The sequence below is a fragment of the Xyrauchen texanus genome, chromosome 9 (assembly GCF_025860055.1).
Source record: "Xyrauchen texanus isolate HMW12.3.18 chromosome 9, RBS_HiC_50CHRs, whole genome shotgun sequence".
Taxonomy (NCBI): Eukaryota; Metazoa; Chordata; class Actinopteri; order Cypriniformes; family Catostomidae; genus Xyrauchen; species Xyrauchen texanus.
Genome location: NC_068284.1, coordinates 35,336,362 through 35,364,022, shown reverse-complemented (window position 1 = coordinate 35,364,022; position 27,661 = coordinate 35,336,362). Strand labels below are relative to the sequence as shown.

The 27,661-nt window shown below is 37.8% G+C and overlaps 1 protein-coding gene across 3 annotated transcripts in view; it reads right to left on the bottom strand.

Moving 5' to 3' along the window:
* The window catches only part of LOC127648603 (capping protein, Arp2/3 and myosin-I linker protein 3-like), a 95,979-nt gene extending 68,642 nt beyond the window's left edge, over nucleotides 1-27,337 (bottom strand). For all 3 annotated transcript variants that reach the window (XM_052133271.1, XM_052133273.1, XM_052133272.1), the window contains exons 1-6: nucleotides 27,274-27,337; nucleotides 26,780-26,935; nucleotides 16,538-16,632; nucleotides 1,105-1,155; nucleotides 927-986; nucleotides 695-816 (exon numbers count right to left, since the gene is read on the bottom strand). In XM_052133271.1, coding sequence (XP_051989231.1) covers nucleotides 695-816; nucleotides 927-986; nucleotides 1,105-1,155; nucleotides 16,538-16,632; nucleotides 26,780-26,837 — 386 coding nt within the window. In that variant the 5' untranslated portion in view covers nucleotides 26,838-26,935; nucleotides 27,274-27,337. The remainder of the gene's footprint in view (nucleotides 1-694; nucleotides 817-926; nucleotides 987-1,104; nucleotides 1,156-16,537; nucleotides 16,633-26,779; nucleotides 26,936-27,273) is intronic.
* Between the last annotated feature and the right edge of the window lie 324 nt (nucleotides 27,338-27,661).

Genomic DNA, 27,661 nt, shown 5'->3' with positions numbered 1-27,661 from the left:
GAGGACAGATCATAGTCTAAGAGACCTGATTTCAGTCATCAATTAATTTTGACATAATGTGTACAGTTAGAGACTGTAGCAGGCCAACTGGTACCATACCTCAATATTTAAACATTTCCTTTAAAAAAAAAAAACAGCAGTATACAATATACATACAGTATATTTTTTAATAAAACATTTTAAAACATGTAAAATGCCACTCAGGGACAGTGAACATATTTGAGATGAAGCAAGCAAATCATAAATCAGAGTTATGAAGCAGTTAACTGAAATGGATGGTTTTATATGATTCACGGAAATGAATTGAACTTAACCAACACTAACATTAAACCTAACTCTAACCCTATTCCTGTAGAGCATCTCCTAAACATTTATTCATTGGACATTGGAAACAGTAGGTATTCCCAAATTTGAGGATTAGAGAGATCTAATCTGTAGTTTCAATCAACCTTAATTTAACCCAAACACTTAACGCTAACTTACTGGTATATGAGTCACAGGACAAGCAAGGATCACGAAACTAATCTAATGCCACTCTCTTTAGTAAACTTATTGGCCAAATAAAAAGTGCTTTAAAATCATTGTGATTCTTGGTGTTGCTCAAGTTTATATCACAGCAACATTATTCACAAAAATACTGTGAATATGCTATACCTCACATCAGCCCCACTCACATGTTTTTGGGGACACTTACGTGTAGATGGAGTTGTTGAAGATCCGAGAGAGCGCAAAGTTGATTTGGCTAATCAGCTGATCCAGGTGGTCATTAGATTGCAGCCTCAGGGAATATGTGGACTTGTCTGTTTCTATGACAACCTGTGTAAGAAAGAACACACCTTAGAGAAGCAAAACGGTGGAGAGGCAGCAAAGATGATGTGAAAAAATGTAGCTAAACGAGCAGAGCCCTGCAAGCACTGATCTCGTACCTGATTATCCGGGTGGGCATTCATTGCCCGAATCTCCAGGAAGTTGAATGTTTGTTCCACCTAAGACAAATATGAGCATCATGTAACATCATGTTTACTTACAAGTCAGTAAGTAAAGTCAGATTACTGCAGTGGTTTGTGACAGAGCAGACATGTGGTGTGTAATTGCTTACCGTACCTTTGTTGGTATCTTCGGGAACATGAGGTACAGCCGCCATGTTGCCAGAACCTGAAAGAAAAAACACACTGTTAACCCCAATAAGTATTCAGTTACATAAAAACTCCAAGATTAGGTTAGTAGAAATGTTCAATTTTGGTTTTATCGGTACATGCATGTTAATTGCTCTTAACTTGAAATATTAAATAAGTTAACTCATAAATGTTTATGGCACTTACCTTAAAATTAAACAATTTGGCAGAACTTAATTCAGTCATGGTCAGTGATTCAAAATTAGTTTTTCAAATAAAATTACCATGTAATCTCAATTTAAAAACTTTAAGTAGACCCAATTAAATAACACTTATTAAATTAACTTAAATCTTTTTCCATTATAAAATAGCTAGATCAGTGAAAGCAAGCATACTGAATGCATGCTAATTGGAAAACTATGCTTTGATTAGCATAGCAATTGCTCAATGACTAAATCAATACAGACCATTTGTAACTTGTACCAGTCCTCAAGCTAAGCTTAAGCTCCATTATTCACCGAAATGGTAACCCCCCAAAACCCAACATTTTAGAAATTCTTCTAAATCTCAACACGATAAAACATGAAACACTAACAAATCTTCCCATTTACATTCATTTTGCACAAAGACACTTAATTCTAACATTTACTCTCCTTATCGAGTGCTATGCAAAGCATGCAGGGAATTAGAAATCCCCTGCCCAGTTTCAGTTGTCCCAACACAAATATATTAAATAAAGCTTAAAAGCAGGCCCTTAAAAGCAAATTTAATTTAAGTTTACTTGGTTGCATGAATTGTTTCAGTAATATGAACAAGGGATGATTCGCAATTTTGTCCATTTATTTCATTGAAAAAAAGAGGAACATGGAATGCCCAAAAGCCTACATCATTTTTAGAGTATACAGAAGCATTTTGGTGAAATGTTTTGTATCACCAACTCTTTTCAATGCAAATCTACCAAGCTGGATGACAAAAATGCCCAATGGTCTCTGCATCTACTCTCCCTTTGCAACATTGGTAGTGTTGATTAAGAGGCTACTGAACATCTTTAAGTTTAATTGGAAAATGTAAGTTTATGCAAACGTAAAGAGACAAGTTCAATAAACTCAAAACAATAAAACAATTCAGATTACTTAAAAGGATTTTCTTGAACTTTAAAAGAAAGAGAAAGTTCTAAATACTTATCAAGGTTAATTTATTTTAACTAATGTGTATGCTTTAATTTCCTCTACACAAACAATGAATTGCTTTGAGCATTAGGGTTTACAGTGCAGAGGTTGATTTCACCATAAATACAGTGAAAGTCCACACTAATACTGCATGTTATTGTTTGAAATCCCATTGATCTTGCTATGTTTATGCCTCTCATCCGCGCTAGAATTGCATTTTCCTCTGCCGAAAATGGAGCGTTTAAAAAACTCTCTCCATTACCGCATACTGTACTTTGGAAAACAATGATAACGTCAGGAGTTTTCAAACAAAAATGTATTAGTGTGGATGTGGCAAGATATGCACATAAAGGGGATTCTGCACCCTATTTAGGGGAGCTTTGGCTCCCTTGTCTTTCAATTCAGCCTAAAAATGATTTATGTTTACTGAAAACAGTAGCTACAGTAAGCTATCTTAGGTTATTTCCATCTAAATCCCCCCGTACTAGTCATCAAAAACTTTAAAGTTCATTATATTAAAGGGATAGCTCAACCAAAGATGAAAATTATGTAATTATTAACACAGCTTCATGTCATTCCAAACCCATATGACTTTCTTTCTTCTGTGGAACTAGTTTCTTGTTTGTTCTTCTTGACTTGTGCATAATGCAACAAATGTATTTTTTTTGAGCATTCACAAAAGAGCTTTTGAAAGAGAACTTTAAAAGCGATTCAGTGTTTTAACAAAATTCTGGGACAGTTTACTCAGTGCTTCTGGGGGTGCTTCTGTTTTTGAGTTTTTGATTTTCACACAGATATGTACTAAAGTGACAGAACAGGAGAGGAGAACAGCATACCAGGCAGATGAGTGGGTGCAGAGAAGATGGAATAAGGATATGTGTGATGTCAGGGGATTAAATATGAAAAAAATATTGTACTATATTATATACTATATTTTGAGGAAGCAAGAAGAAAATGAGAGGGGTGTATGAAATAACACGATTAAGTCTGAAGAACCTCTTTATCTCTAATTCATAATTTATAGTCCTTATTAGCATACTTCATTAAGACCTCAGCTGTTGTCACCCCCGACCACTTTTTTGCACTCTTTCCTCTTCTAGCACAAAGCATCTTCCCATCACCTCATCTTCCCAGGGTTCAACAATAAGTATGGCCCAATGGCCCGGGGCCAGTGTGAGAGAATTTCGGGCTGGTTGATGGAACTGTTACTTGCCCTATGGGGCCAGTGCTGTGTTGTCACTACATCTTGTTCATTGATCATGTACGCAGGTTAGTACAAGTCAAATCTGACAGAATTTAAGACGTGTGTTGCTGAATTGACTTAGATTTTGTTCATATTATGTGTGTGTTATTTGGGATCTAAACTAAGGTCTCTAACATATTTCTTGCAGATTCTAAAATGTTTATATTTTTTCAGCCCCCTTAAAATATTTATTATTTCCAGCCACCCCGCCATGTCTTCAAGCAAATTGGTGGATGCATAAACTTGTTCCCTTCCCTTCAAAAGGTTCAGAGTCTCCTCAGGGTACAAACACATTCATAACTGGCCCCTAAAGAGGGCGGTATTGACCATTAATTATACTCATTAAAAGACCAAGTATATTATTTATAGTGTTTTGAGCTTAAAAAATAAACTTTGTCAATTTGAGAATCCCAATCAAGATCAAATGGATCAAATTGAGATATTAACATTTCTGTCAAGTATGGTACAATAATTTTTTCTTATTTTTAGGCACTCCTTTGCCAATGTTGACCACCTGGAAGAATTCTGAAAAGTGTCAAGGACATAGGTCCTCAAATAAAGGAACATAAAATAAGCAAGCTATGAACAAAATCGTCGGTGCAGCAACAGCCTTATCTGATTTGGCATGGACTGACCACGTGTGATTTTATGCCTTGTGGACATAAACATTTGGTTTTGTGTGATGTTTTGAACATTGTTGTTCTGAATTCTGATTTAAATACGTCACAAAGGTAACATTTTCGAGCTAGCTGACATTGTCAAAATGACTGGTTTTGTCGAAATAGCGTGAATGACTTGTTATAATCTTGTAAGCAACAAACAATTCAGTAAAGTTTTGCACCGCATGTCAAATTCCCAACAAATTATTTAGTACATTTTATTTTATGTAGAAAATGCAACATTTAATGAAAAATATAAATTATATTTCTGACACATACAACATATAGCTAAGGGGAGGCCAGTGAAAACGTTGGCAGGGATAGTAAAGCCCCATTTACACCTTGCATTAGCATGCATTTCAAATCTGGATAGTGTCTGAATATATTTACACCTTCTTTGAATGTGGTCACAATCCGTCCTTGACCACCTCCAAATGTGGTATGAGTTATCCGATCACGATCAGATCACAATGCGTCTTGGGTGCATTTACACTTGTCATTAAATACGGTCAAATGCTATCCGATAATGATCCGATCATTAACGCATGTTAATGCAAGGTGTAGACAGGGCCTAAAACTCATTTGAACTATTGGCCAGATTGATCGAGCAGAAAGCATTCTTATCATTTAGCCCTGTTTCCTCATTATCTAAACATTCCCTGATCTCTCTCTCCATCTCAATCTGCTGTCTTTTCTCCAACAGTATTTTACTGATCTACTCTTTTTCGACTGATCTTGTATGCATCCACTCAAATTTTCTATCTTCCTTCATCTTGTCTCAAACTTTCCTACTACCTCTCATCTACTGCAACTCACCCACCCACTTAGGCCCCCTGCTATCTTATTCTCCCTCACTTTTCTATACTTTTTCTGCTTTGTCGCTTTCAATTCTTCAAGGTCTCCAACCAATGTATTACTAATGGCACCCCACCAAGAACAGAGAGATGGAGAACCCAAATTTCTCTTTAATAAAGATCTCATATAGGAATGGAATGATGCCTTGATGCCTTGTCAGAGTCAACAAGAGACATGCACACAACATTGTTAAGTTGTTCGGGTGAATATTATAGAGATTGTTGCCCACTTTAAATCTTGCTAATGTGTTAGGAAAACGTATATATTATCTAAATATAAGTTATATAAATGCTAGTCTCAGCCTCAGCTGTGACTGTCTGATGCTCTAATGCAAACAAAAATGGTAAGCGCTGGTTGAAATGGCCAGTTCAAATCTGATTGGCTGGCTTTACACAAATTTCATGCGAATGGTTGTTTCATTGGTCTGCTTGATGACAACAAAGTTGTGTTAGCAAGGTACCATTGATACAATTGTCACTTTAAGGAAGAGCTAATCACTGGATTTTCTAAAGATTTCCTGGTTAGTGGAATCAAATCTTTGAAAGATATTTAAAGTTTTGTTTAAGGCATTTAATTGCATGCTAAAAATATATTAATACTTTATATATATATATTTTTAAATAATCAATGCTTCACTACTGTAAAGATAGAAATCCTGATCACAAAGTCTATAAGTAGTTCCAGCTATTTTTCAGTGCTTTCAGTTTTCTGAGACTTTTTAAATAAAATTATTTAACACAGGTTTATTATAGTGTTATAATGTATTTTTTTAAAACCCCGCCCCTAAACACAAAATCAAAATCAAAAGAATTTTATTTAGGTTAATTAACATATTGATCAGACTATCCCTTCCTTTCTATGTGGGTGGTTCTTGGCAACAATAAGCTTCAATGAAGACCAGAAATTATGTTGGAAGTCAAAAGACAACATATGTGAGACAACGTAAGCACTCTTCAATCAAGAGACAGACAGATAGAAGAAGGAAAAGTCAGTATGGGAAAAAGCAAGTGCTGTCTTCTCATCAAAGGCATTGCTATCAAAGGAAGCAGACACAAAAGATCAGCATGTAAACAGCTACATTAATTATTAAAGCCTGCTGGTGTGTTTGGACTTGACCGAGTTGTGGATGGATGGATGGAGGAGGGGTACTCCCCAATTAAGGGAGATATTGGTATACATCAAAGACTACCTAACACATTGCATGGGTGGGGACCGCAGCTGATTGCATTGTAATGAATGCAGCAGTTAAGCTATGATACACATTACTCATGCAGCAGACAGAATACGGCATGTAGCGTATAATGATATCAACATTAGTATTAATTATCGGATATGAGCCCTGTTAAACAAGCATTTCAGTAGGAAAACGGAAAAGACTGAGTCAAACGTGGCTGAGTTTCGGGAAAGTGCTGTGCTGTCTTATGTTGGTCTTATACATGTGTTTTTATGTCTGTTATGTGCAGAACATTGCTGTAAATTCTGCTAATTTGAAAGTCATCAAGGTAAAGTTGTTTAGCTGGCTTTCATACAGTGGATAAGATTTTTAAATTAGAATGACTTGTGATAGTCTTGGAAGCTTTAGTTAGAATGGGCTGAAAAAATCCCAAATTACCTAGTTTTCCAGACAAAGTGTGTATCAATTTATAGGTTTCACAGAGTTTAATTAGCCATATAACTTTTATTGCAAATTAATAACCTAATAAATTAATTGTTGTAACTTGTCTGTAAAGAAAGCTTTAAAGGTGTCATGCCATGCTTTTTTCCCTTTAGATTCACTTATAAGGTTAGTCTCTTTATTGACATTTTTTGCACAATAAACATTCATAATGTTGAATTTTATGAACTTCTTACGCCGTATCTGGCCCCAAGTCTGAAACACAAGGTTTCTGTGTACTTCACCTTTAATAATGTTTTACTACATTATCTTTTTACACCCTGTCTCTGGTCCTAAGTCTGAAACGATAGGTTTCTGTGTACTTCACCTTTAATAATGTTGTACTACATGACCTTTTTACACCCTGTCTCAGGTCCTCTGTCTGAAATGCTCAGTTTCTGTGTACTTCACCTTTAATAATGTTGTACTACATGACCTTTTTACACCCTGTCTCAGGTCCTCTGTCTGAAATGCTCAGTTTCTGTGTACTTCACCTTTAATAATTTTGAACTACATGACCTTTTTACACCCTGTCTTTGGTCCTCTGTCTGAAATGCTCAGATTCTGTGAACTTCACTTTTAAGGTGCGCCCATGGTTACGATAGGCCAACATCTTTGCAGAGCCATAACACATGCATGGAACATTTTTTTTTTTTTTCAAGAATAAAAGAATGAAAACATGCTAGCGATTTACAAAACCCCCCAAAATAACTAATTTCAGGCAATCATTAATAACTTTATGTTCCAATTTATGTGAAATAAAATTTCTACTTGTTTCTACTGAAAATAACAATAGAAAACTGAACAGAATTGCTACATTGTTTCTCCACAATACTTATCAGGCGTAAGATTTGGTTATAAAATAATGTAATATAAAGCTGACAACAGTGAAAATAGTCCAGACTAACACAAGCTGTGAATGTGAAGGATTAATATATCTGTATCCAGCTGTAGGTAGAGCCTTATAAGGGATGGTTGACCCTGGAGTTTCCCTGTCTCGTCTCGCCATTTCTGTATGCATGCTGTGTCAGCAAATACAAGATGTTCACTGGGAAAGGAGAATTACATTTGTTACTCACCAACACTACTGTTGTGTCCAATATATAATCCCACATTGACGGGCTTTGTTTGAATAAGACTACTCTCTTCTTCTAGCATTAGGATCCTTTGAAAGGCTATGCAGTGATGCAGTTGCTCCACAACCAGGAACAAAACAACATCTGGAGACCTTACTTGACATCTCAATATATTTGTAGTTAAAAGCAATCTACAGTAACAATAGTACCCGCACTCGGGAAGTGGGGCTATTCAAATGAATAATACATTGTGATATCACCATGTGCCTGATTTCAAAATGAGTCATTTTTGCAGGTTGGAAACAATAAATGTTCTTTTTGGGCTTGAGAGGAAGACAATGACCTTTTCCATGTCAAAAGATGCCTCAGTGCAAGCTGCTTTAGTGTAGAAACAGTTCATCAAATAAAATGAGTGCAAATCTTCAATAAGTTTGCCATGATATGTTCATTTGTAGAGTTGTTATTTTGGAGTTTGTGACAAAGAAATTGCTGTTGTAGAAGACAATTTAAAGGAATTTTGATTATGTAGGAACTATTGCAAAACTCTGAAAGCGTTGTTTGTGTAATGTATGCTAATTTTATGGCAATATAGATGTACATGTAAACTACACACTATAAATTGACTGTAATTATGAATTTTCAGTTTAATTTATAATTAAGTATAACAGTTTAATATCCTAGGTCATGGTTTATAATATATATGGATAGAACCTACTATGTGTACTATATGAACTTACTCTTGCAGTTATATTTAGTCATTTAGCAGATGCTTTCATCCAAAGCAACTTACAATCGAAGACCATAACAAGCAATTTGTCATACAAAAGTCAACAATATCTTCAATGTTTATGGCAAATCTATACTCGTGAAAATTGGCTGAAAAAGACTTCAAACTTTGCAAACCGTATCTGTCAGTTTACTTTCATGTATTTAAGGAAGGCTCTTGGCCTTTCTAATGTTGCATCCTGTTCCATTGGAACAGCTGATAATGAGGCATCTGCATATCCATATTTATGGCTACCAATACAGATAAGCAAAGTGATATTAACTGTGAAATTTCCAAGCGCTGATCTACTAAACATCAGATTAGATCCTAATTGTTGAGTCTTGCAGACAGCCAAATATGGAATGGAGATAGAAAGAAAGATGGGGAGACTTTAGTCTGTGGCTGTAAAAGACCATTCGGCCCGGGGATCAGACTGGTTGAGGAGGCCTTGATCACTTGCCCTAAAAACCACCACCTCTCACTGCCGACTTCAAAGAACAAGAGAGATGAGGATGCATGCATCAGTGTTGAGGGAGGGGTGGTTTGTGCTTGTGCAGAAGGGAGAGAGAGTTTATATTAATCATAAGATGTCAGGGATCTGGCTTGACACTTCAAACGCAGCCCGTAATTCAAAGAGTGTTGGGGACACATCGGAATCATACCCAGGAGACTCAGAAAGAGCGATAGATTGCTCCAAACATGCCTCTACCTCTTCTCAGACACATCTGTCTGATCTGATTGCACAAAGGTTTCATAGACTAAGACTGGCTTATTTTGTCTGTCAGCTTCTGCAAGGGAAAGAACCAGTGTGGATATACAAACGCGGCAGGTCCATGTCTTAACTACATTGAACTTAAGAGGGAAGGAGAGAAATAAAGAGTGAGAAAGCAGCATAAAGGATGATAGAAGGAAGGACAGAAAAGAGCTGAATTGCTGTGCACTCCAGATTAACTGGTGATTGTTTGACGGACTGTCGATGGCGGAAAAGGAGGCAGACTGTTGCTAGGTGGGGTGGTATAGCAAATTTTTGTGGGCTCAACCTTGGCTCAATGATACAAGGTGGTGGCTTTAAACCTACAACCTTTCAGTTACCAAATATCTTTAACCACTAGGCGGAACAAACCTCTGGCCAAATGTGTTACACCACAGATAAAAATAGACCTTAAGGGACTTTTATCACACCATATATACTATATAGTGACCTTTATGCCATCTCTTTCTTTCTCTCTTTCCCTCACTCTTTAAAATGTGGATCAGTCTTTACTGTTGCATCACATATGCCCAGACTGCAGTGAATTCCCCCCTCAGTCAATACCTCTAAACATCTTCACCTTAAAGGGATAGTTCCCCCAAAAATGAAAATTCTCTGATAATTTACTCAGTCTCGCACAGAATGTCTCAGGAGCACTCAGGTAAATTCGGCCATTCATCAACACCTGACTGAAGTGATATTTTATAGTTTAATGTGCTTAAATATCATTATTTTTTTGCACACAAAGTAATCAATTTGCTTTAGAAGACATTAATGTCACTGCTGGATATAGGATGGATTACTCTATGTATACCCACTGTGCCTGGATCATTTTCTACAAATCTTCAAAAAAGTGTTTTGTAGAAGAAAGAACGACATTCACATCTCAGATGGCATGAGGGTGAGTACATTATCAGAGAATTAAAATTTTTGGGTGAACTATACCTTTAAGCATCTCACATTTCCCACTTTATCCTGCCTGTACTATCGTAATGCTTCAGTTGTGCAACTCTAAGATACTTTCTGAGCTAATTTCCCTGGGCGATACACTTATAATCCTTATATCCTTTTTTGAGCTCAATACCCCATAAAAAACACCCATAATCCTTGTTAGTTTTTATATTTAAGGATCTGGTGCAAAATGATCAGCATATTAATAAAGATTACATTTCAAATCTAATAAAACTCATATGCGTAAAGGCAATACAGTATCTTTTATAGAAATATAAAAAATTATACTGAAATTTAAGTTGTTATTCATTCTCAAATCAAATCATTGATGAGCTGTATGCAGCGGCCACAAGACAAGCAAGAACCAATGAGGTTTGATGTTACTGATGCCCATCTTGTACCATATTTGATGGAATAGGTCATATAGATTTGTAGCTAAAGAAGGCTGAGTAAATAATCACAAAATCTTGGGTAAATAAAAAAAATAAAACAATTGTATACAGGGCAATCATTTGTGTCATGTTCTGACATCCTTAATGTCATTTTTCAATTGCTGAAATTGCAATGATAATGCACAAATCCAAGCAAGCCCTCGCACTAATGTTGGCAATGATTTGCCTGGAAAAGAAAAAAAATCAGTGCGTCTGCAGTCTGTCCGAAAGAGAGAATTTGTGAACTGCTTATACTTAGAGAAAATGTAAGTTAATAGTAATGATTAAATGTGATGGGAACACTAATTAACAATATATTTATGCTGTGTATCATTTAGATAAGCTAGCATTAAAACATTTTACTGAACGTCTCTCTTTCTTTCTGTGTCATGCTCTCTATCTCCACGACTATCTCTAACACATCATACATTTTTTTTACTCTTTTTGGCTCTTCTTTAGACAGCCATCGTAAGAGCAGTCACACTGCAGGACTGGGACACAACATTTCAGATCCTGCCTGAACTAAATGAATCCTGTCATCAGAAGCTAAATGCTCCAATACACTCAGAGTAAATTTCTTCTTTGTTCTACACTCAGGGTTAGAAAGAACACCAAAAGTTGAGCAACAGTATACTGTTAGCGAACATTCAGACATCGGGTCTACTGGGGCTGGCATTTAGAGGAATATTTAAATATGAGCTGCACACTGTCCTGTCAACTGATTACATGAAAAATTTTATGAATATGACATTTAAATGTATCAATGCCTGCATGCCTCATTCTACAAATAAAATGCACATTAGATCAGTAAAAGAAGTGGTTTTAACCACTCTGTGGTGATTACATTCTGCATTCATGGTGCTAATACTAACACTAACATGCTATGCATGGCCTTAATATGCATTTATTTTATTTTATAGACTTTTGTAAACTTCATAACATGGTCTTGGAAAATGTTTCAGCATGAATGATCGTACAGATTTAGTGACGTTTGTTCGGCAACTCTGCACTTCACTGTGTTCATGTTGACAGACCGGGTCACATCCACCGATCATGTGAACCAACCCTGCTGAAAAGACCAGCTTAAACAGCATGCCATTTACCATGCTGGTCTAGGCTGGTTTGGTTCTGGTCTAGCTGGTGGACCAGCATGGCCATACTTTTTACCAGTTAAACCTTAATTGTGAACCTTGTTGTCCAGCATGGTCTTTCTGAGGAAGCTGGTTAAGCTAGTTTTAAAGCCTGGTGGGAACACCAGCACACCAGCATCCCATGCTGGGCAACAAGCACCCAAAACACAACATAAGCTGGTGTTCAGCAATGGTCTTTTCAGCAGGGAATGGCTTTTAAGAAGGTGTTTAACAGCCAGTTAAAGGTTTACCTGAAAGTTCACGCTGGCAGACTGTTTTGAATCATCACAGTGAACTTAAAAACACCATCTTTTTGGCCAGATTTTGTTGCTAGTTGACATCACACCCATTCTTTCTTCAATTTCAGAAGTATTGCCATTTTAAGATTCTTTGCAAAGGCTATTTATTAATCAGCTGTCAGTGAGCGTGTCACACTAAGCAATCTAAGATTACCTTAAAAAGTTCATTTTTTAAATGTTTCTCAGATGGTAAAATCAGGGCTAAAATCATAAAGTGTGTGCTGGGCTTAAGGTCACTTCAATTCCCTGATGAGATTAGTCAACAGTGTGAGCAGTGTGGTGGTGCGGACAGCCTTGGTCATAAAAAGTTGTTGCATCGATCACAGCCTGTAATTGGCCTATTATTCTACTAGAGAGGGAAAACTGAAGCGACCGACCGGAATAAATAATTGAAGGAGAAGAAAAAGCGACATTTGGGGCTTAAAAACAACAGATTTCCTCTGCTGCTCTCCCCCACCACTGTCTCTCTCTCTCAGTGCAGCCTCTTGTGAGACTATCTGGTGTTTTCTTGTACACCAAGCCCAGCTTTTATCCGCTCCCCTCTTCCAACATCACACCATCGCTCTCTGCTGTGGGGGCAGTGATGTGGGTGCCACAAAATCTATGTGTGTGTGCACACACGGCTGTGTGATCTCTAAGATAATGTGTACGAGAAAGAGTGTGTTTTGAGCGATATGTTTTAGCACTTTGCCTCAGGGCTTTGTGCTGAAGTCTTGTTGAGCATCTATACAAATGTGTGTGTATGTGTGTGTGTGTGTGTGTGTGTGTGTGTGTGTTTGGTTGATGGATGTGAATACATTTCCATAGCTGCAAAACCAATGAAAATAAAATAAAAATTATCTAAAAATTTATTTTAGTTTTTGATTCACAGTAAATTGTGACATTTGAATCCCACCATAATCTCAACGTCTTTAAAGGGATCATGACATGAAGAGTACAATTTTCCTTAATATTTTGACATATAAGAGGTCATTGTACTATAAAAACATACTGTAAGTTTCAGATCTCAAAACTTCCTCCTCACTGTAAAAAGAGCATTTGTTGAAACCAAGCTGCCAAAACGACTCATTCTCTACTTCCTCCACATTGTGATGTCGTACTGTGGTAGACATTTGCATCTGTTTGCCTCAACAACAACATATCAACACCTACTTTACCTTATCACTTCCATTGCCCGCCCAGTAGCGGTGAGTAGTGAGGTGGCAAGTAGAGAGAGCAAGTAAGTCAAGAGCAGAGAGTCAGTCATAACAGTGGGCATTTACATAGCAGCAACAAAAGCGTTTCTGACAAAGGGTCAGAATGAGGATGGATTTTTACAAATATATGACTGTTTTAGTGCAAAAACCTCTACTATATTATAAGTGAACCTCAAGGAACATATTCAAATAATAAAAAGGCATAACATGACCCCATTAATTTGCTGAAAATTATTGATAGCAATAGCACTACTGTAGACGGCCCTGAGAAATTTCGAAATTAGAAACACCTATATAAAAAAAATGGCCACCTAAAGTAAATTTAAAAGGACAGGTTGAAAATTAAATAGAAATAAAAACTAAATAAAAAATTAAAAACTATAATAACCCTGCCAATTTTAATGGATGTGCAGATGTGTGAGGGTGTGTTAGTGATTGGTACAGTTGACATACCAGCACACACACACACACACACACACACACACACACACACACACACACATAACTAAAGACCCTTGGGGTAAAGGGGCAAAGACTGACAGACAAGGAGTGATCTCTACACATACATAAAGCACCGAGGATGTGTGTGTGTATGTTTGTATAAGTGTGTTTTTGCCCGCAAGCTCTCATTATTGTGTTGAATCTACATTTAAATTTGTTTAGGTCTTAGTGATCCATGCCTAAACATCCACAATCATAAGCACATTAGACTACTGAAAATACACACTTGTCATCAATCTGCCAGAATGAAAAAGCAGGACTGTATGAAGCGTGAAATGTGAAGAAATGAACAATGATACAGAAAAATGAGAGAGGAGAGAGAGAGAGAGAGAGAGAGAGAGAGAGAGAGAGAGAGAGAGAGATGTCTAAAAGAGAGACAAGAGTGTGGAGAGGGGGAGGGGTGAAGAAGACACTAATATAAATGGACAGAGTCAGAAAGTGGAAGAGAGACACAAAGGGGGGTACTTTCTTATGTGGAACACAAAAAAGAGATCTTGAAGACTATAATAATAAACAACTGTGATCAGATCTTTGAGTGAATGAGTTAAACTTGAGAACCAGATCAGTCCAATTTGTGAACAAATCATTTTAGACTGTATGACAGTGCTCAGGTCAGTTTCGAGGGCAAAATGAGAAATCGTGAACCAGCTCACACTCTTTAGCGTTGTTTATTTTCGCTCTTTTCCAGCGAACACACGCCAACAAAAGAATCACTCCATAGCTCAATGTTAAACACAACAATAACTCTTGTTTAACACATACACAGTGTCATCTTGGGACTCTGGTTCCTCTCTCTCTCTCTCTCTCCCTCCACTGCAGCTCTAGCTGCATGCTTTATCTCACTCCAGCCCTCACTGTAACACAAAACAGCTGTCAGAGATAATTTCCCAAAAGTGATAATCCTTACCGCTCTCGTCTCCCGTACTCGCTCTCCATTCACAAACCAGCACTCGACCACGCCCCACCACCACAGACTGAACCGTTTCATTGAAAGACTCAGACACAAAATAATTTATGAATCATACATTGCAACTTCTCTCATTAATTTCAGTAAACTTGCCAAAAAAAGCTTGAGCAGATGTCAAGATTTTCAAAATCTGACTTAATTTTCGATCTGTTCTTCACAAAATTGCTATTTTGTGACTTCAGAAGACTTGGAATATAACACACAAATAGACCACTTTTTTGATACTATAATGCTGCTTTTTTTAAGTGTTCTCCTGTGGTTGTGTTTCCTGTTTTAAATGTTGATTGTTTCCCAGGTGTGTCTTGTTAATTTGTCTAATTTTCCTGTCAGTCTGTGTATACATACCCCAGTGTTGACTCATGTTCCTTGTCAAGCTTTGTTTGTGTAATGGTTTCATTTTGTGAGTGTTAACTAGTTTCTTGTTATGCCTTGGTTATCATTAAACTCTGCATCTGGGTTCTAATATAAATGTTTTGCAAGAACATCATAATTCTAGTCCTAAATTACTTTAACTATCGAAAAGATATTCCACGATAATCTATAAAAAATCACCTTTTGAGTTCTAAAGAAGAAAGTCATTCAGGTTTGGAACAACATGAGAGTGAGTAAATGATGACATAATTAGAATTTTTGGTGAAGTATTTCTTTAAATAGAAGGGAACAATCTTTCTCTGGGTGTGTATTCCTTTGTGTCAACATCAGTCCGTTAACGCTAAGCAGGGAGTGAGTCTGATACCTCACCTCAAACTCTCTGTTAATGGTGTGAGTGTGTGTGAAATAGAGCTGGATGGTTAATTGAGCTTTTGTGGCTCTACCATTTCAAGTCTTTGGATACTTTCAATGGTCTTAGAGAGACACACACACACCCACACACACACACACGCACACACCAGCATTCTTAAGCCACCTTTGCTTCAACCATCTTCCATCTCACACACTCCCTCCAGAGTCTGTCTTACAGGGTCAGCCCCAACGAAACTCAGTGAAGAAGACTCAGTGGCCACAGTAATACTAACAGCTCAGCAGGGGACTAGTCTCCAAAGATTTCTGTTTGTATGAGTGTGTGTGTGTGTGTATGTGCACCATCACACTTGCACTGTTTTTATCATTGATTCTATTGCCCATTCTCCAAATGGACTTGGCAAAAACAACTCAACCAGCAGGCAGTAAGCACTGTGCAAAACATTACAGAGGAGGAAAGGTTAAAGTCTTAGGTTCATTGTTTTTTTATTGCTGCATAATAGAAGCCCAAAACAAATGCACAGGCTGGATGTGCACAAGCACCCGATGTTGATGTTTTTTTTAAAGCGATAGTTCAAAAAAGTGAAAATAGACAATTGTTGTTTTCTTACACCATTCCAAACCTGTATGGTTTTGTTTTATGTGTGGAACATAAATGTAGATATTTAACAGAATGTCCAAACTGCTCTTTTCCAAAAAATGAAAGTGGATGGGCACCATGGGACAAGCACCATACATGTAGACCATATGAATCATGCACTATATTCCAAGTCTTCTGAAGCAATATGATGTGTGAGGAACAGACAGACAGTATGTCGTTATTCACTAAAAATTTTGCTTCACAGCCATGGTAACCATTCAGTTTCATTGCATGGAAAAGAGCAGCTTGGATAATTTCTCCTATTGTGTTCCACATAAAAAAGAAATTCACAGGGATTTTGGAACTATATGAGGGTGAGTAAATGATGACAGGATTTTCATTTTTGGGTGAACTATCACTTTAAGGACATACATGAGGTAGTGAATGCCTTACCAGAATCCGATCTTCTGATTTGCCACTTTTGTTCTCCACCTTGATAGCTCTCACAAGCTTGATTGATGTTTTGTCGATATAACGTCTGATGCTCTCTGCAAAATAGAAAGACAATGCATTAAGAGAAGCACTCTCACAGACACACAAGTATATTCTCATTGCACACAGGGATAGAAAAAGACTGCATTACACCCATATGTTTTATATTTACACCTTAACTTTACTTGTGTAGGAGGTCTCTCCGTGTGCGTTTACAGGATTAGGAAGTCTCTCGGTGTGTGCTTACTGTATATCCGAAGAGCAAAGCAACACAAAAATAAAAAGCAGCTCAAGATGTCCTTCACAGCAAATTAATAAAATAAAAAAGAATCATAATACTTTTTGTTTGGCTTCACACTTATATGACAACTCTGATCTAATTCCTAGCAGTGGGGATTTCTTTAAGACTGCAAGGGAAGCTCAGCTTCCCCTATAATGTCAAAAAAATAATGGTCAAATATGTACTATTGTGTAAACAATTTATTGACTAAAAATGCGTTAGAACACGTTCATCTCGAAGACGAGTTCGTTCAGAATCAGCTACATTACATATAGCAGGTCGGCTGACTCGATTTACTTCTCATTAGTTTTTTTCAGTGCTCCGAAAATAGACGGTCATTGGATAAATGCTGCGATTATGTCCCGCCCACGGACGCTCAGCGTCTCTGGGGGTGAATGAGGAGTGGGCTGGCCCGGACTCCGGGCTTCCGCGTGATGATTGGAGGATCTGTCGAAAGACTGCATCTCCTTTTGATTGACAGCGAATCTGTACTATAAGAAGTCACTGAAGCTATTTCGCGCTCAGTCCCATCGCAGATTTCTCAAGTGTAGTCGAAATACAAACTGCTGCAACCTATTTCTTTATATTTGTTTGGCGAAATTGCTAGTCAATTTGCATAATACATTTCACACAATTATACACCACATTCCTTGTTTCAGTTTTACCAAGTTTAATATATTTTGTTTTAGAGCGTTCGTTCGTTCGTTCGTTCATTCATTCATTCATACAGTAGGCTAGGCTAGCGTCGTACGGGTGAAACCTGCGCACGATGGCAGACGGTGCTAATATTGTCGACCTGATTTTGGCGAAGCCATTTGAAAGTCTTCCTTACGAGGAAAAAATTAGAATTAAACAGCAGGGCAGATCATCACCTAAGATTGATTTAGTGCAAAAAATAGGGTAAATAAGTTTATAATGTAGGCCGAAAATGAACTTCCCCTCTTTGAAAGACCAGCAGCCACCACTGATTCCTAGAACAGGGGTCGGCAACCTTTTTGACATGGAGTGCCACTTTTTTTTTTTCTGGTCAATGGCTGTGCCCTAAACACTATTAAAATGTGATGAGACCCTCACTGCGCGTGCAAGCCATTCGCGCATCGCATGCTTACTATTTAGCCCTTTTCGGTGAATCGCATCTGCAAAATCCTAAAACTTTAATATATTTTGAATAGACTTAGATTTTTGAACCATATGATGTGGGTTTATGTTTACTCTTTTAATTGTTTTATGTAATTTTGAGTGTGAATATGGTTTAAGGAGGGTGTACCTGTGTGCTGGTTTGGAAATCTCAAGTGCTGAAGGAATCGTTCACCCAAAAAAGAATATTTGCAGATAATTTTCTCACACTCAGGCCATCCAAGATGCATCTGAGTTTCTTTCTTCATCAAAACAGAATTTAAGATTTGTAGGATTTCATTTCAGGCCTCCTCCTCTAAACAATGCAAGTGAATGTACTCCATTTTTTGAAGGTCCAAAATGCATATTAAGGGTGCATCAAAATAATCCACACAACTCTCTTATCATTTACTCACTCTCATGCCATCCCAGATGTGTATTACTTTCTTTCTTCAGCAGAACACAAACAAAGATTTTCAGAAGAATATCTCAGCTATCTAGGTCCATACTGTCACAAACGCCTGCGAAGGCGCCTCCCCGATCGGCCACCGGAGATCCGACTCACCCGAATTCTAATCACCTCCGCACCCACATACCGGGCTTAATTAATCCACAGCTGATTCCCATTTCATCACCCTCTATTTTAGCTACACGCAGTGACACACTCACTGCAAAGTCTTGTTTGTTCCGGCTACACTACTGAGCGTTCTAGTTTCCATTCCTCATTGATTATCTGTTTACCGACCTTGCTTTCCCTCCTGACTACGATTGACTGCTGCCTGCCTACCTAAACTCTCGCCTGCCTCTTCGTATTGCCATCTGCTGCCTGCCCCGACATTCTGCCTGCCTCACTTCGCTCTTAGCCTGCCTACTATTGCCCTGCTCCCCCATTGCTTGACCATTGCCCGTTCACATTTGTGTGTTCAATAAAGAAACTGATTATGGATCCCAACTTACCTGAGTCTTTGTTACACATACAAAGTGAATAGTGATCAGCACATTAAACCTCAAAAAAGCACAGACAATTATAGTAAAAGTGATCCATACAGATTCAACAGATCAATATTTAAGTCCATTTCACTTTGTTTACTTCCAGTCGCTCTTTAATGCACATCCATGAGGGGACTCTTTTTTGAGGGTTTACATTGCCTCTCATGTGACGTAAGCACGTTGCCATGTTCACACAAGAACACTTGCGATAAAACAGGGACTGCAGCTTGAGAACACTGTTCACATGTTTCATTGGTTTAACTTTCATTTGAACATGCCAAGTGTTTACATCACGAGGGAGGCAGCGTGAACCAAATCCCCTCGTGGACACGCTTTGGAGAGTGAACAGAAGTAAACAATTATAGTGAAAAGGACTTAAATATTGATCTGTTTCACACCCAAAATGATCGTTTTGCTTTAAAAGACATTAATTTAACCACTGGAGTCATATGGATTACTTTTATTACGATTGTCTGTGCTTTATGGAGCTTTAAATTGCTGATAACCATCCACTTGCAATGTATGGACCTACAGAGCTGAGATATTCTTCTAAAAATCTTAGTTTGTGTTCTGCCAAAGAAAGAAAATCATACACATCTGGGATGGCACGAGGGTGACTAAATGATGAGAGAATTAAAATTTTTGGGTGAACTAACCATTTAAGCGCAGTGCTATGCAAAATGCCATACGTGCAAAGTCAGTGGGCATGGCAATGAAGTTTTGATATTTTCATTCAAGCATGCTTTAAGCCTAGGCACAAGTGAGTTGGCGAAACTGCAAGCGTGAAGCACTAATGGGCTGGGTCAAGAGCAATTTAATGCAGAGGATTTTGCACCATCTGTTTACAGTTATATATTGCATTGCCTGTCAAGCAAGGTGAATGATGACAGCCTATTCATAAGAATTTGGTAGTGTAAATAGGCTGTATGTAATGCTTTAGAATAATGTGTACCATTCGTGTCTTAAGTTCTTTTGCGCAAAAACAATGTCCTTGCTGTGACCTCCCTGCCGCTTTGTCAGCCATCGTTCCAGTGCTATGATGTTTAGCAGTAAAATACTACAGAGGATGTTTGAATTTCCTCCTGATTCCAGACTGTGATGTATGTGTTCTTTATCGGCCTTTGTTACATGTGGTCTTGACAGTGTTACTGTCTTGATGCTTTGCTACTCTCCCATTGTCAAGTCAAGTCATTATTATTTGTATAGTGGTTTTCACAACACACATCATTTCAAAGCAGCTTTACAGGAAACCATGCATTAACAAAAACAAAAAATGATACTGTAATATCTATAAAGTCTAAGAATATTCATTGTGTAGTTTGATTAAATATGATTTTAAATTGTGTATAAAAATGTAATAATTAAATAATAATTGTATTTAGAACCTCTGTGAGCATGCTGAAGATGACTCAGGCAAGGAACACAAAAAGATGTTGGTTAATAAAGAAAAATAACCTTGGGAGAAACAAGGCTCACTGTGGGGCCAGTTCACCTCTAGCTAAACAACACGAATATGATGCCAATATTATTTATTTGTGTGAAGTGCAAGTCATGATTTTAAATTTGTAAATTAAGTAAGCTTTGTGGTGGTGGTGGCGTAGTGGCCTAAAGCACATAACTGGTAATCAGAGGGTTGCTGGTTCAATCCCCACATCCATCGCCATTATGTCCTTGAGCAAGGCACTTAACTCCAGGTTGCTCTAGGGGGATTGTCCCTATAATAAGTGCACTGTAAGTCACTTTGGATAAAAGCGTCTGCCAAATGCATAAATGTAAAGTAAGCTTTAAGATTTTTTATTAACTTTAAGATTAATGACTAATGTTTTTGAAGTCCATCCTGGATTAACTGCAGAAGTTCACATAGATGCATTGTCCTTTGTTAGTTTTGTTAGAAATTAAATGATAGTGTATGTATTCCATTTCAAGAGTGTAGTCCATCAATAGACAAAGGTATGGTGCAATGCAGTTCAACCTGCAGGTCTTTTCAGTGAGGTTCGGTGGGGTCCATCCTAAATCCAAGGTTCAGGCAGTGGCATATGAAGTATCTGAAGTCTTAAAGTTGCCGTTGGCATCAGTTTATCCTCTGAAGTCAAAAGACTGAAGTGATGTCTGGCTGCCAACGGCTGTAGTTTGTCACCATCTCTCAGCGACACGTAGCATTGTTTAATGTTTTTAATGTATATTTGTTAGGCTTAAATGTTTCTCTGTCTAATGTTTTATGTTAAATTTCTGTACAGCGTTCTTGAGCTTTGGAAAGGTACTATACTAAATAAACACATTTTTATTACTATTATTATTGATCTGCTGGCACACATCATGGTTTTAAAAGTGATTAATAGCTCTTTAATATCATCTGCTGGAGGAATCCCCAAACTGCAAATGCAGGAACTGATTTTAGACTTTGTGCCGAGAATAGACATGCTTCTTAAACATCTTAGCGCAATAACCTGTTTCTCAGGAAAATAGCAAACTGCGCTTTGCGCCACTTCATTAACATACAATACACCCACAGTTTGTGTGCATACACCCACAGATAGCGCAAAAACTCATCCACCCATGCCCACTTACATTTTGTGCTGGAACAAAAATTGCACTTAGAATTAGCGCTCTAACGGAAATTGGAAACGGTGTAGCTTTCGGGTTTGACAGAAAGCACAAACATAACATTGGTCTACCTAAAAACCTAAGTCATTACAAATCTTGTAAAGGTGTACTGTATCTGATGTTTCTTATATAAGGGGTCTATAATTTATTAGCCTATAGCTATACCAAGTGTATTTTCACATATATTCATCTTTGCTAATTCCATGGGATGATGATTACAGAGATGGTAAATAAGGTTTGGAATGTTCTCAGCATGAGAAGACACCTTTTCTCGAGACAATTTACAAAATGGGTACCCATCAATACCATTTTAAATACCCAAGGTATTTCTACATCGCAGACTTTAACCACACCATACAAGATGGTAAACAATAGAGGTTCAGGCTCCTTCATTCAGCGTCCTGCACAATCTGACTGAAAAAGATGGTGTCATCACATGACACCATTCACGTCATCTGCTCTGCCTTTGTTCAAACAGACACATTCTGGCATATACCGGCAAAGTCTAAAAAACTATTTCTGGCATTTCGGCTCCGGCTTGCGTTCACACAGAAGGCTCCTCGGCAGTTATCCTGGAATCAAAGCCCAGTGTGAATGCAGCTTAGAGAGAGAGGATCAGAGTGAGCCCAACAGTTGCAATCAAGCTTAATCTGTGTAAGACCCAATCACGCAATCCAGGGCTTTCCGACTGACACTAAACACAGCAATGGGCCAAAACAGAGCATATGTTTCCATTACAGCAAGTCATTGCGGGTTAAATAAATTGGTAAATGTGGTAGGAATATGTAAATATGGACAAAGAAAGAGAGAGAAAGTGGAGGACGGAAATGGAGCAGGTGTTAGATGGAAATCAGATGAAAGAAGTGCTGACAGAGAGTGATTAGGGAGAGAGAGAGAGCGAGAGACCTAGACCACGCATTTGAGACTTTGCCAAACAATGAAAAACTCCCAGTCTTATTAGGGGGATGCCAAGACTGCTGTGTTCTAGCAGCACAGAAAGAATCCACCCACATAGTATGAAGGGCAGAGAGTGATCTGGACTGCCCCTGTGTTGAAAAGTGACATTATTTATCAGAATTCACCAATATGCTATGTGTTGAGAAAAGTGTATATTCTTATGTGCTATGACTGATCACATTTCCTTTAAAGAAATAGACACAAAAATAATCTCAGAGGAGGCAAGGGAGGCAGCTCCTCCCCAAAATATTTGGATGAGAAAAATAATTGTCTGTCAATAAAATAAAATCAATAATATGAAATTTGAGCTTGAATTATGTGTATAGCAATCACATTTCTAAAATTACACAGTCCAACAGCAACACCAGTGGATAAAGTTTCAGAGGGAGGCAGCATCTCTCTAGCTTCCCTTAAAGGGTTAGTTCACCCAAAAATGACAATTCTCTCATGATTTACTTAACTTTAAGCCATCCCAGATGTGTATGATTTTCCTTCTTCAGCAGAACCGAAGTGAAGATTTTTATAAGAACATTTCAAATCTTTTTGTCTGTACATCTCAAGTAAACAGGTGCCATTAGACTGCTGGCTATTTGACGGTCCAAAAGGCCTTTTTAGGCAGCAGAAAAGTAATCCACACGACTTCAGTCGATCAAGTAATGTCTTCTGAAGCAAACCGAAAGGTTGGTGTAAGAAATAAATATATAATTTAAAAAAAATTATCTTTAAATCGTTGCTTCCAGCCAGAGCTGTAATTCTGTTTGAAATTACCTAACTCTCATGTGACATTCATTCCTCTGTTATATACAAAGCACGCTCTACTGACTTCTCAATTGAATGCGCATTAATTGAGTCATGTGAGTTACTTTTATGCTGCCTAAATATGCCTTTTGGACCGTTAAATAGCCAGCAGTCCAGGATTTTCATTTTTGGGTGAACTAACCCTTTATATATTTGCGATCTCACTGAACTCCTAAAGCATGGCTTGAATGTGAAATATAAGTGTGGAATATAAGCAAAATGTCACATGAGAGGAGTCACATTGATTTGATTGGTCATTACTCTGTCATTCATTCGTCAATGCAATAATACCCGGCCCGCCATCATGGTCGCAGCAGATCCGCAGATCATCCTAAATGGAGTGGAAATGGATGGACTAATTACAGAGGATATTCCTGGGGATATTTAGTTTTTTTAAGAATAAGCTAAAAGCACCAATTCGAGTTATTTTAGTGATTCAAATGTATTCAAGTTAACAATTGTGCAGAATTAGCTGCAAAATAAAGAGTCTTTTGGTGAGGCTTGCTTCTGTTTCACAAATTTGTTACATTTTATGAACTGATTAGTTCAGTGACCCCTTCTGGAAATGTCACTAGGTGGCGACAAATGAGCATCTTATGTGCTATGAGTGAGTCAGTGAATCATTTTGAGTCTAACCAAGACAATTTATAGCATTTAAGCATTAAAGAACAAAGCAGATCTACAGACTTCCTTCAGCCTGAGCATTATTTTTCATCCAAAAAGACAACAATAATAGTTTAACAATAGTGAGTTTTAATAACATCCTTACCTTCTCCTTTATTAAAACTTGCATGGCTACAAATCTACTGACTTCGGTATAAGAATTATAAACACAAAGCAGATCTACAGTATCATTTTCCTACAGTCATTACATTTAAAGCATGACTTTTATCAGAAAAGACCACAATAATAGACAAATAATAATAATTTTGAGTTAAAATAATAATTGAAAGTAATAAAAGGACTCATTTTTGTTCTAAGGTCTAAGCATTTTCTTGGTTAATTTAAATGAGTTCAATAACTGGGGTCTCTGATATTCGTTAATGATAAGGTAATTTTTAATTAAAAGAAATTATGAGACATTCAATGTCTCTTCACAAATTTGGACAGTTTTTAAATATTTCTTGTTGCTTAGTACTCTCAAAGACATTTTTGGTGAAGCAAAAACATGTGTGTGAAAAACACTTTGGTGTAAAGTGACGTCACATCATAGACTTCAATGTATTCTGCAGCACTGACGCGAGTCATGTGAAAGACCCTTAACGCATATAAATATCAGTCACTTTTTCACATTAATCATTGCTCTTCACAATCACAAAAGTGACCGATTATGGTTTTAAAATGGTGACATTTCTCAGAAAGGTGAGGAGTTTGGATCCCTGAAATATTTTTTTTTTCATGCATTTATTTAGTTTTTGGAATTTCCACGGCATACCTGACAATCTTTCACGGCACACTAGTGGTTGAGAAACACTGATCTAATAGGCAAGTGTGTGGCAGCAGTGCAATTAATAAAATCATGCAGATATGGGTCAGGAGGTTCAGTTAATGTACACATCAACCAACAGAATGGAGAAAATGTTTTATCTCAGTGATTTTGACCGTGGCATGATTGTTGGTGCCAGACGGGCTGGTTTGAGTATTTCTGTATCTGCTGATCTCCTGAGATTTTCATGTACAACAGTCTCTAGAGCTTACTCAGAATGGTGCCATAAACAATAACATCCAATGTGCGCCTTGCTGATGAAAGAAGTCAACAGAGAATGGCCAGACAGGTTCAAGCTGACAAGTCTACAGTCTACAGTAACTCAGATAACCTCTCTGTACAATTGTAGTGAGCAGAATAACATCTCAGAATGCACAACATGCCGAATCTTGAGACAGATGGGCTACAACACCAGAAGACCAAGTCTTGAAACTATGTAAACATCAAATGGAACTGAAATATTAATGTACAGTACATTGGACTAAAAAATTAAAAAACCCTGAGGTACTCTGCCTCCTCATTTCAAAGGTTTACAACACGGCACTGTTTTTAATGAATATACCAGTCTGTCTTTTTTAATAAAATGTCAGGTTAAAGTAACTCGCTTTAAAGCTTAAAAAAGGTCCCAAAATTGTCATAAACGTAGCCCATGTGACTCATCATATTCCAAGTCTTTTGAATGACTTTGGTTATGGAAAGAAACGACCAGAAATCTCTCATAGGGCTCACGACTTACATTTCGAGTTGTTTCACACAAAAACATATTATATACTGAAACTTTCATTAGACTAGGAATATGACACACACTACTTTTATGTTACTTTAGTTTCCTTTTAAGCTTTAAAGTCTCTTTGAACTGCCAGTGCCATTGTATTGAAAAGACACACCAGGATTAAAAAAATTATCCGTATGTGATCCGCATAATGTCAAATAGTTCTGAGCTGTGATAGACCAAATATTCCATTTAATGTCTCAATTCATATCAGGTCATAAAAACCGCATGTATAATAATTAAACAAGAATTGGGATTTTTTTTTTTTTTTAAATAGTTTTAAATTAATTACAGCATGCAAACTGCAGGATACTATTGTCACTGTGGCTTGTCATGTCAACATGTAGCCCATGTAGCCTACTGAACGTTTTTGTCATGCAAATAAACCTAAATTGGAATTGAAAGAGCAAGAGACAGGGGGAGAGATCAAGTGGAGAGACAGGGCACAAGACACTAAATACTAGGTTGGTAATAGGGATTAATTACCAAAGGAAGATAATAACGTGTGATGTTAATTAATAGTGAGAGCGCTCCAAATGTCAAACTGCAACTGTGCTCCGTGTCTCATTGTATGTGTCAGTAAAGTGTGAGGATGCATCACCGTGTGCAAAGATGACGGCCTCTATGATGAGTGTGCGTAGAGAGTGAGTGTGTTCATTTGTGTTCGATAAGCCCTGAGGAAACACATCACGAAGTATTTCAGCCTCTCTGTGAACTTGCGTCAGCAGCAGCGATACGCATATGTGCAAAGAACTGAAAGTAACTCATTCTGGAGACACATCAAAGGGAAGACACTTCTCTCTCTCTCTCTCTCTCTCTCTCTCTCTCTCTCTCTCTCTCGCTCTCTCTCTCTCACTCTCTCTCTCACACACACACACACACACACACGCTGGCATACACAACTACATAGCTACAGTACACGCAAGCGGGCAAACACCGCAGAAAACACAAACACGCGCGCGTGCGAAGTGAATAAAATAGCTGTAAGCACACATTCCTTCTGCATTAAATAACACTATTTACATCTTCACAAATCTGCCACCATATCAAACATTGAGCCCTTTTGCTCATTTCAAACCACTAAACAAAATGCACCGGCCGCGAGCGCGAGAGACCATAACAAATCCCCTGCGCGCGTGTCGCATGTCTGATACGAATAAAAAAAAAGACTCAAGAGCTATAGGGTTTAACTGTAATCACCTGTCATTTCCCGGGTCACGGGGAGAAAACCAGCCGCGACGGTGTCTTTCGATGCCATGACGTCCAGCGCCGCTCTCTCTCTCCTCTCCTTTCTATTTATCAAGCAGGAGCAGCTATTCAGTAATGCACTCACTTTCTCTCTCCCTTGGCCAATGCCTATAAACATGAAGTATCATACCGAAGAGAGCCAACGAGGGGAGGAGGAGGAGGGCATGCGAGAGGAGTTCACACACAACTGTGCATATATCAATGTAAACTACCGAATTAATTATTAAAAGACAAGGCAAAAACTGTGTAACATCAGATGGATGGATGGATGGATGGATGGATGGATGGATGGATGGATGGATGGATGGATGGATAGATAGATAGATAGATAGATAGATAGATAGATAGATAGATAGATAGATAGATAGATAGATAGATAGATAGATAGATAGATAGATAGATGATATGGTACATGAATATGGTAATCATTCAGTAAAGTAGCCTACCATGGAAAATAGGACAGCGTTAATTATCATTGAATTAGTATAATTTGTGGCTTTATCGTTTTGGTCTATATGGCGACTCAAGTGATTAAAACTGGTATTTATAGAGACATGTCTCAGTGTCCTTGACGGCGAGCGTAATAGGGCATTTCATAATCCCGTCACTCATAAAAGGATGGTACAGGCAGCAACTGATGTGATTGGACAGAACTGTAAATGGGTTCCCGGAGGACAAAGGCCAGTGGTACCACTCACTCTCTCTAAAATTTTCTCTGTTTGTGCCTATCCCTCATCTACACACATTTTCCATGTTTCTCTCTTGCTCTGCTGAATCCGTGTCTGCCCAACACTTACCCGTAGGCTGCCTCTGTTTGTAGAAGGGTGGATGGCA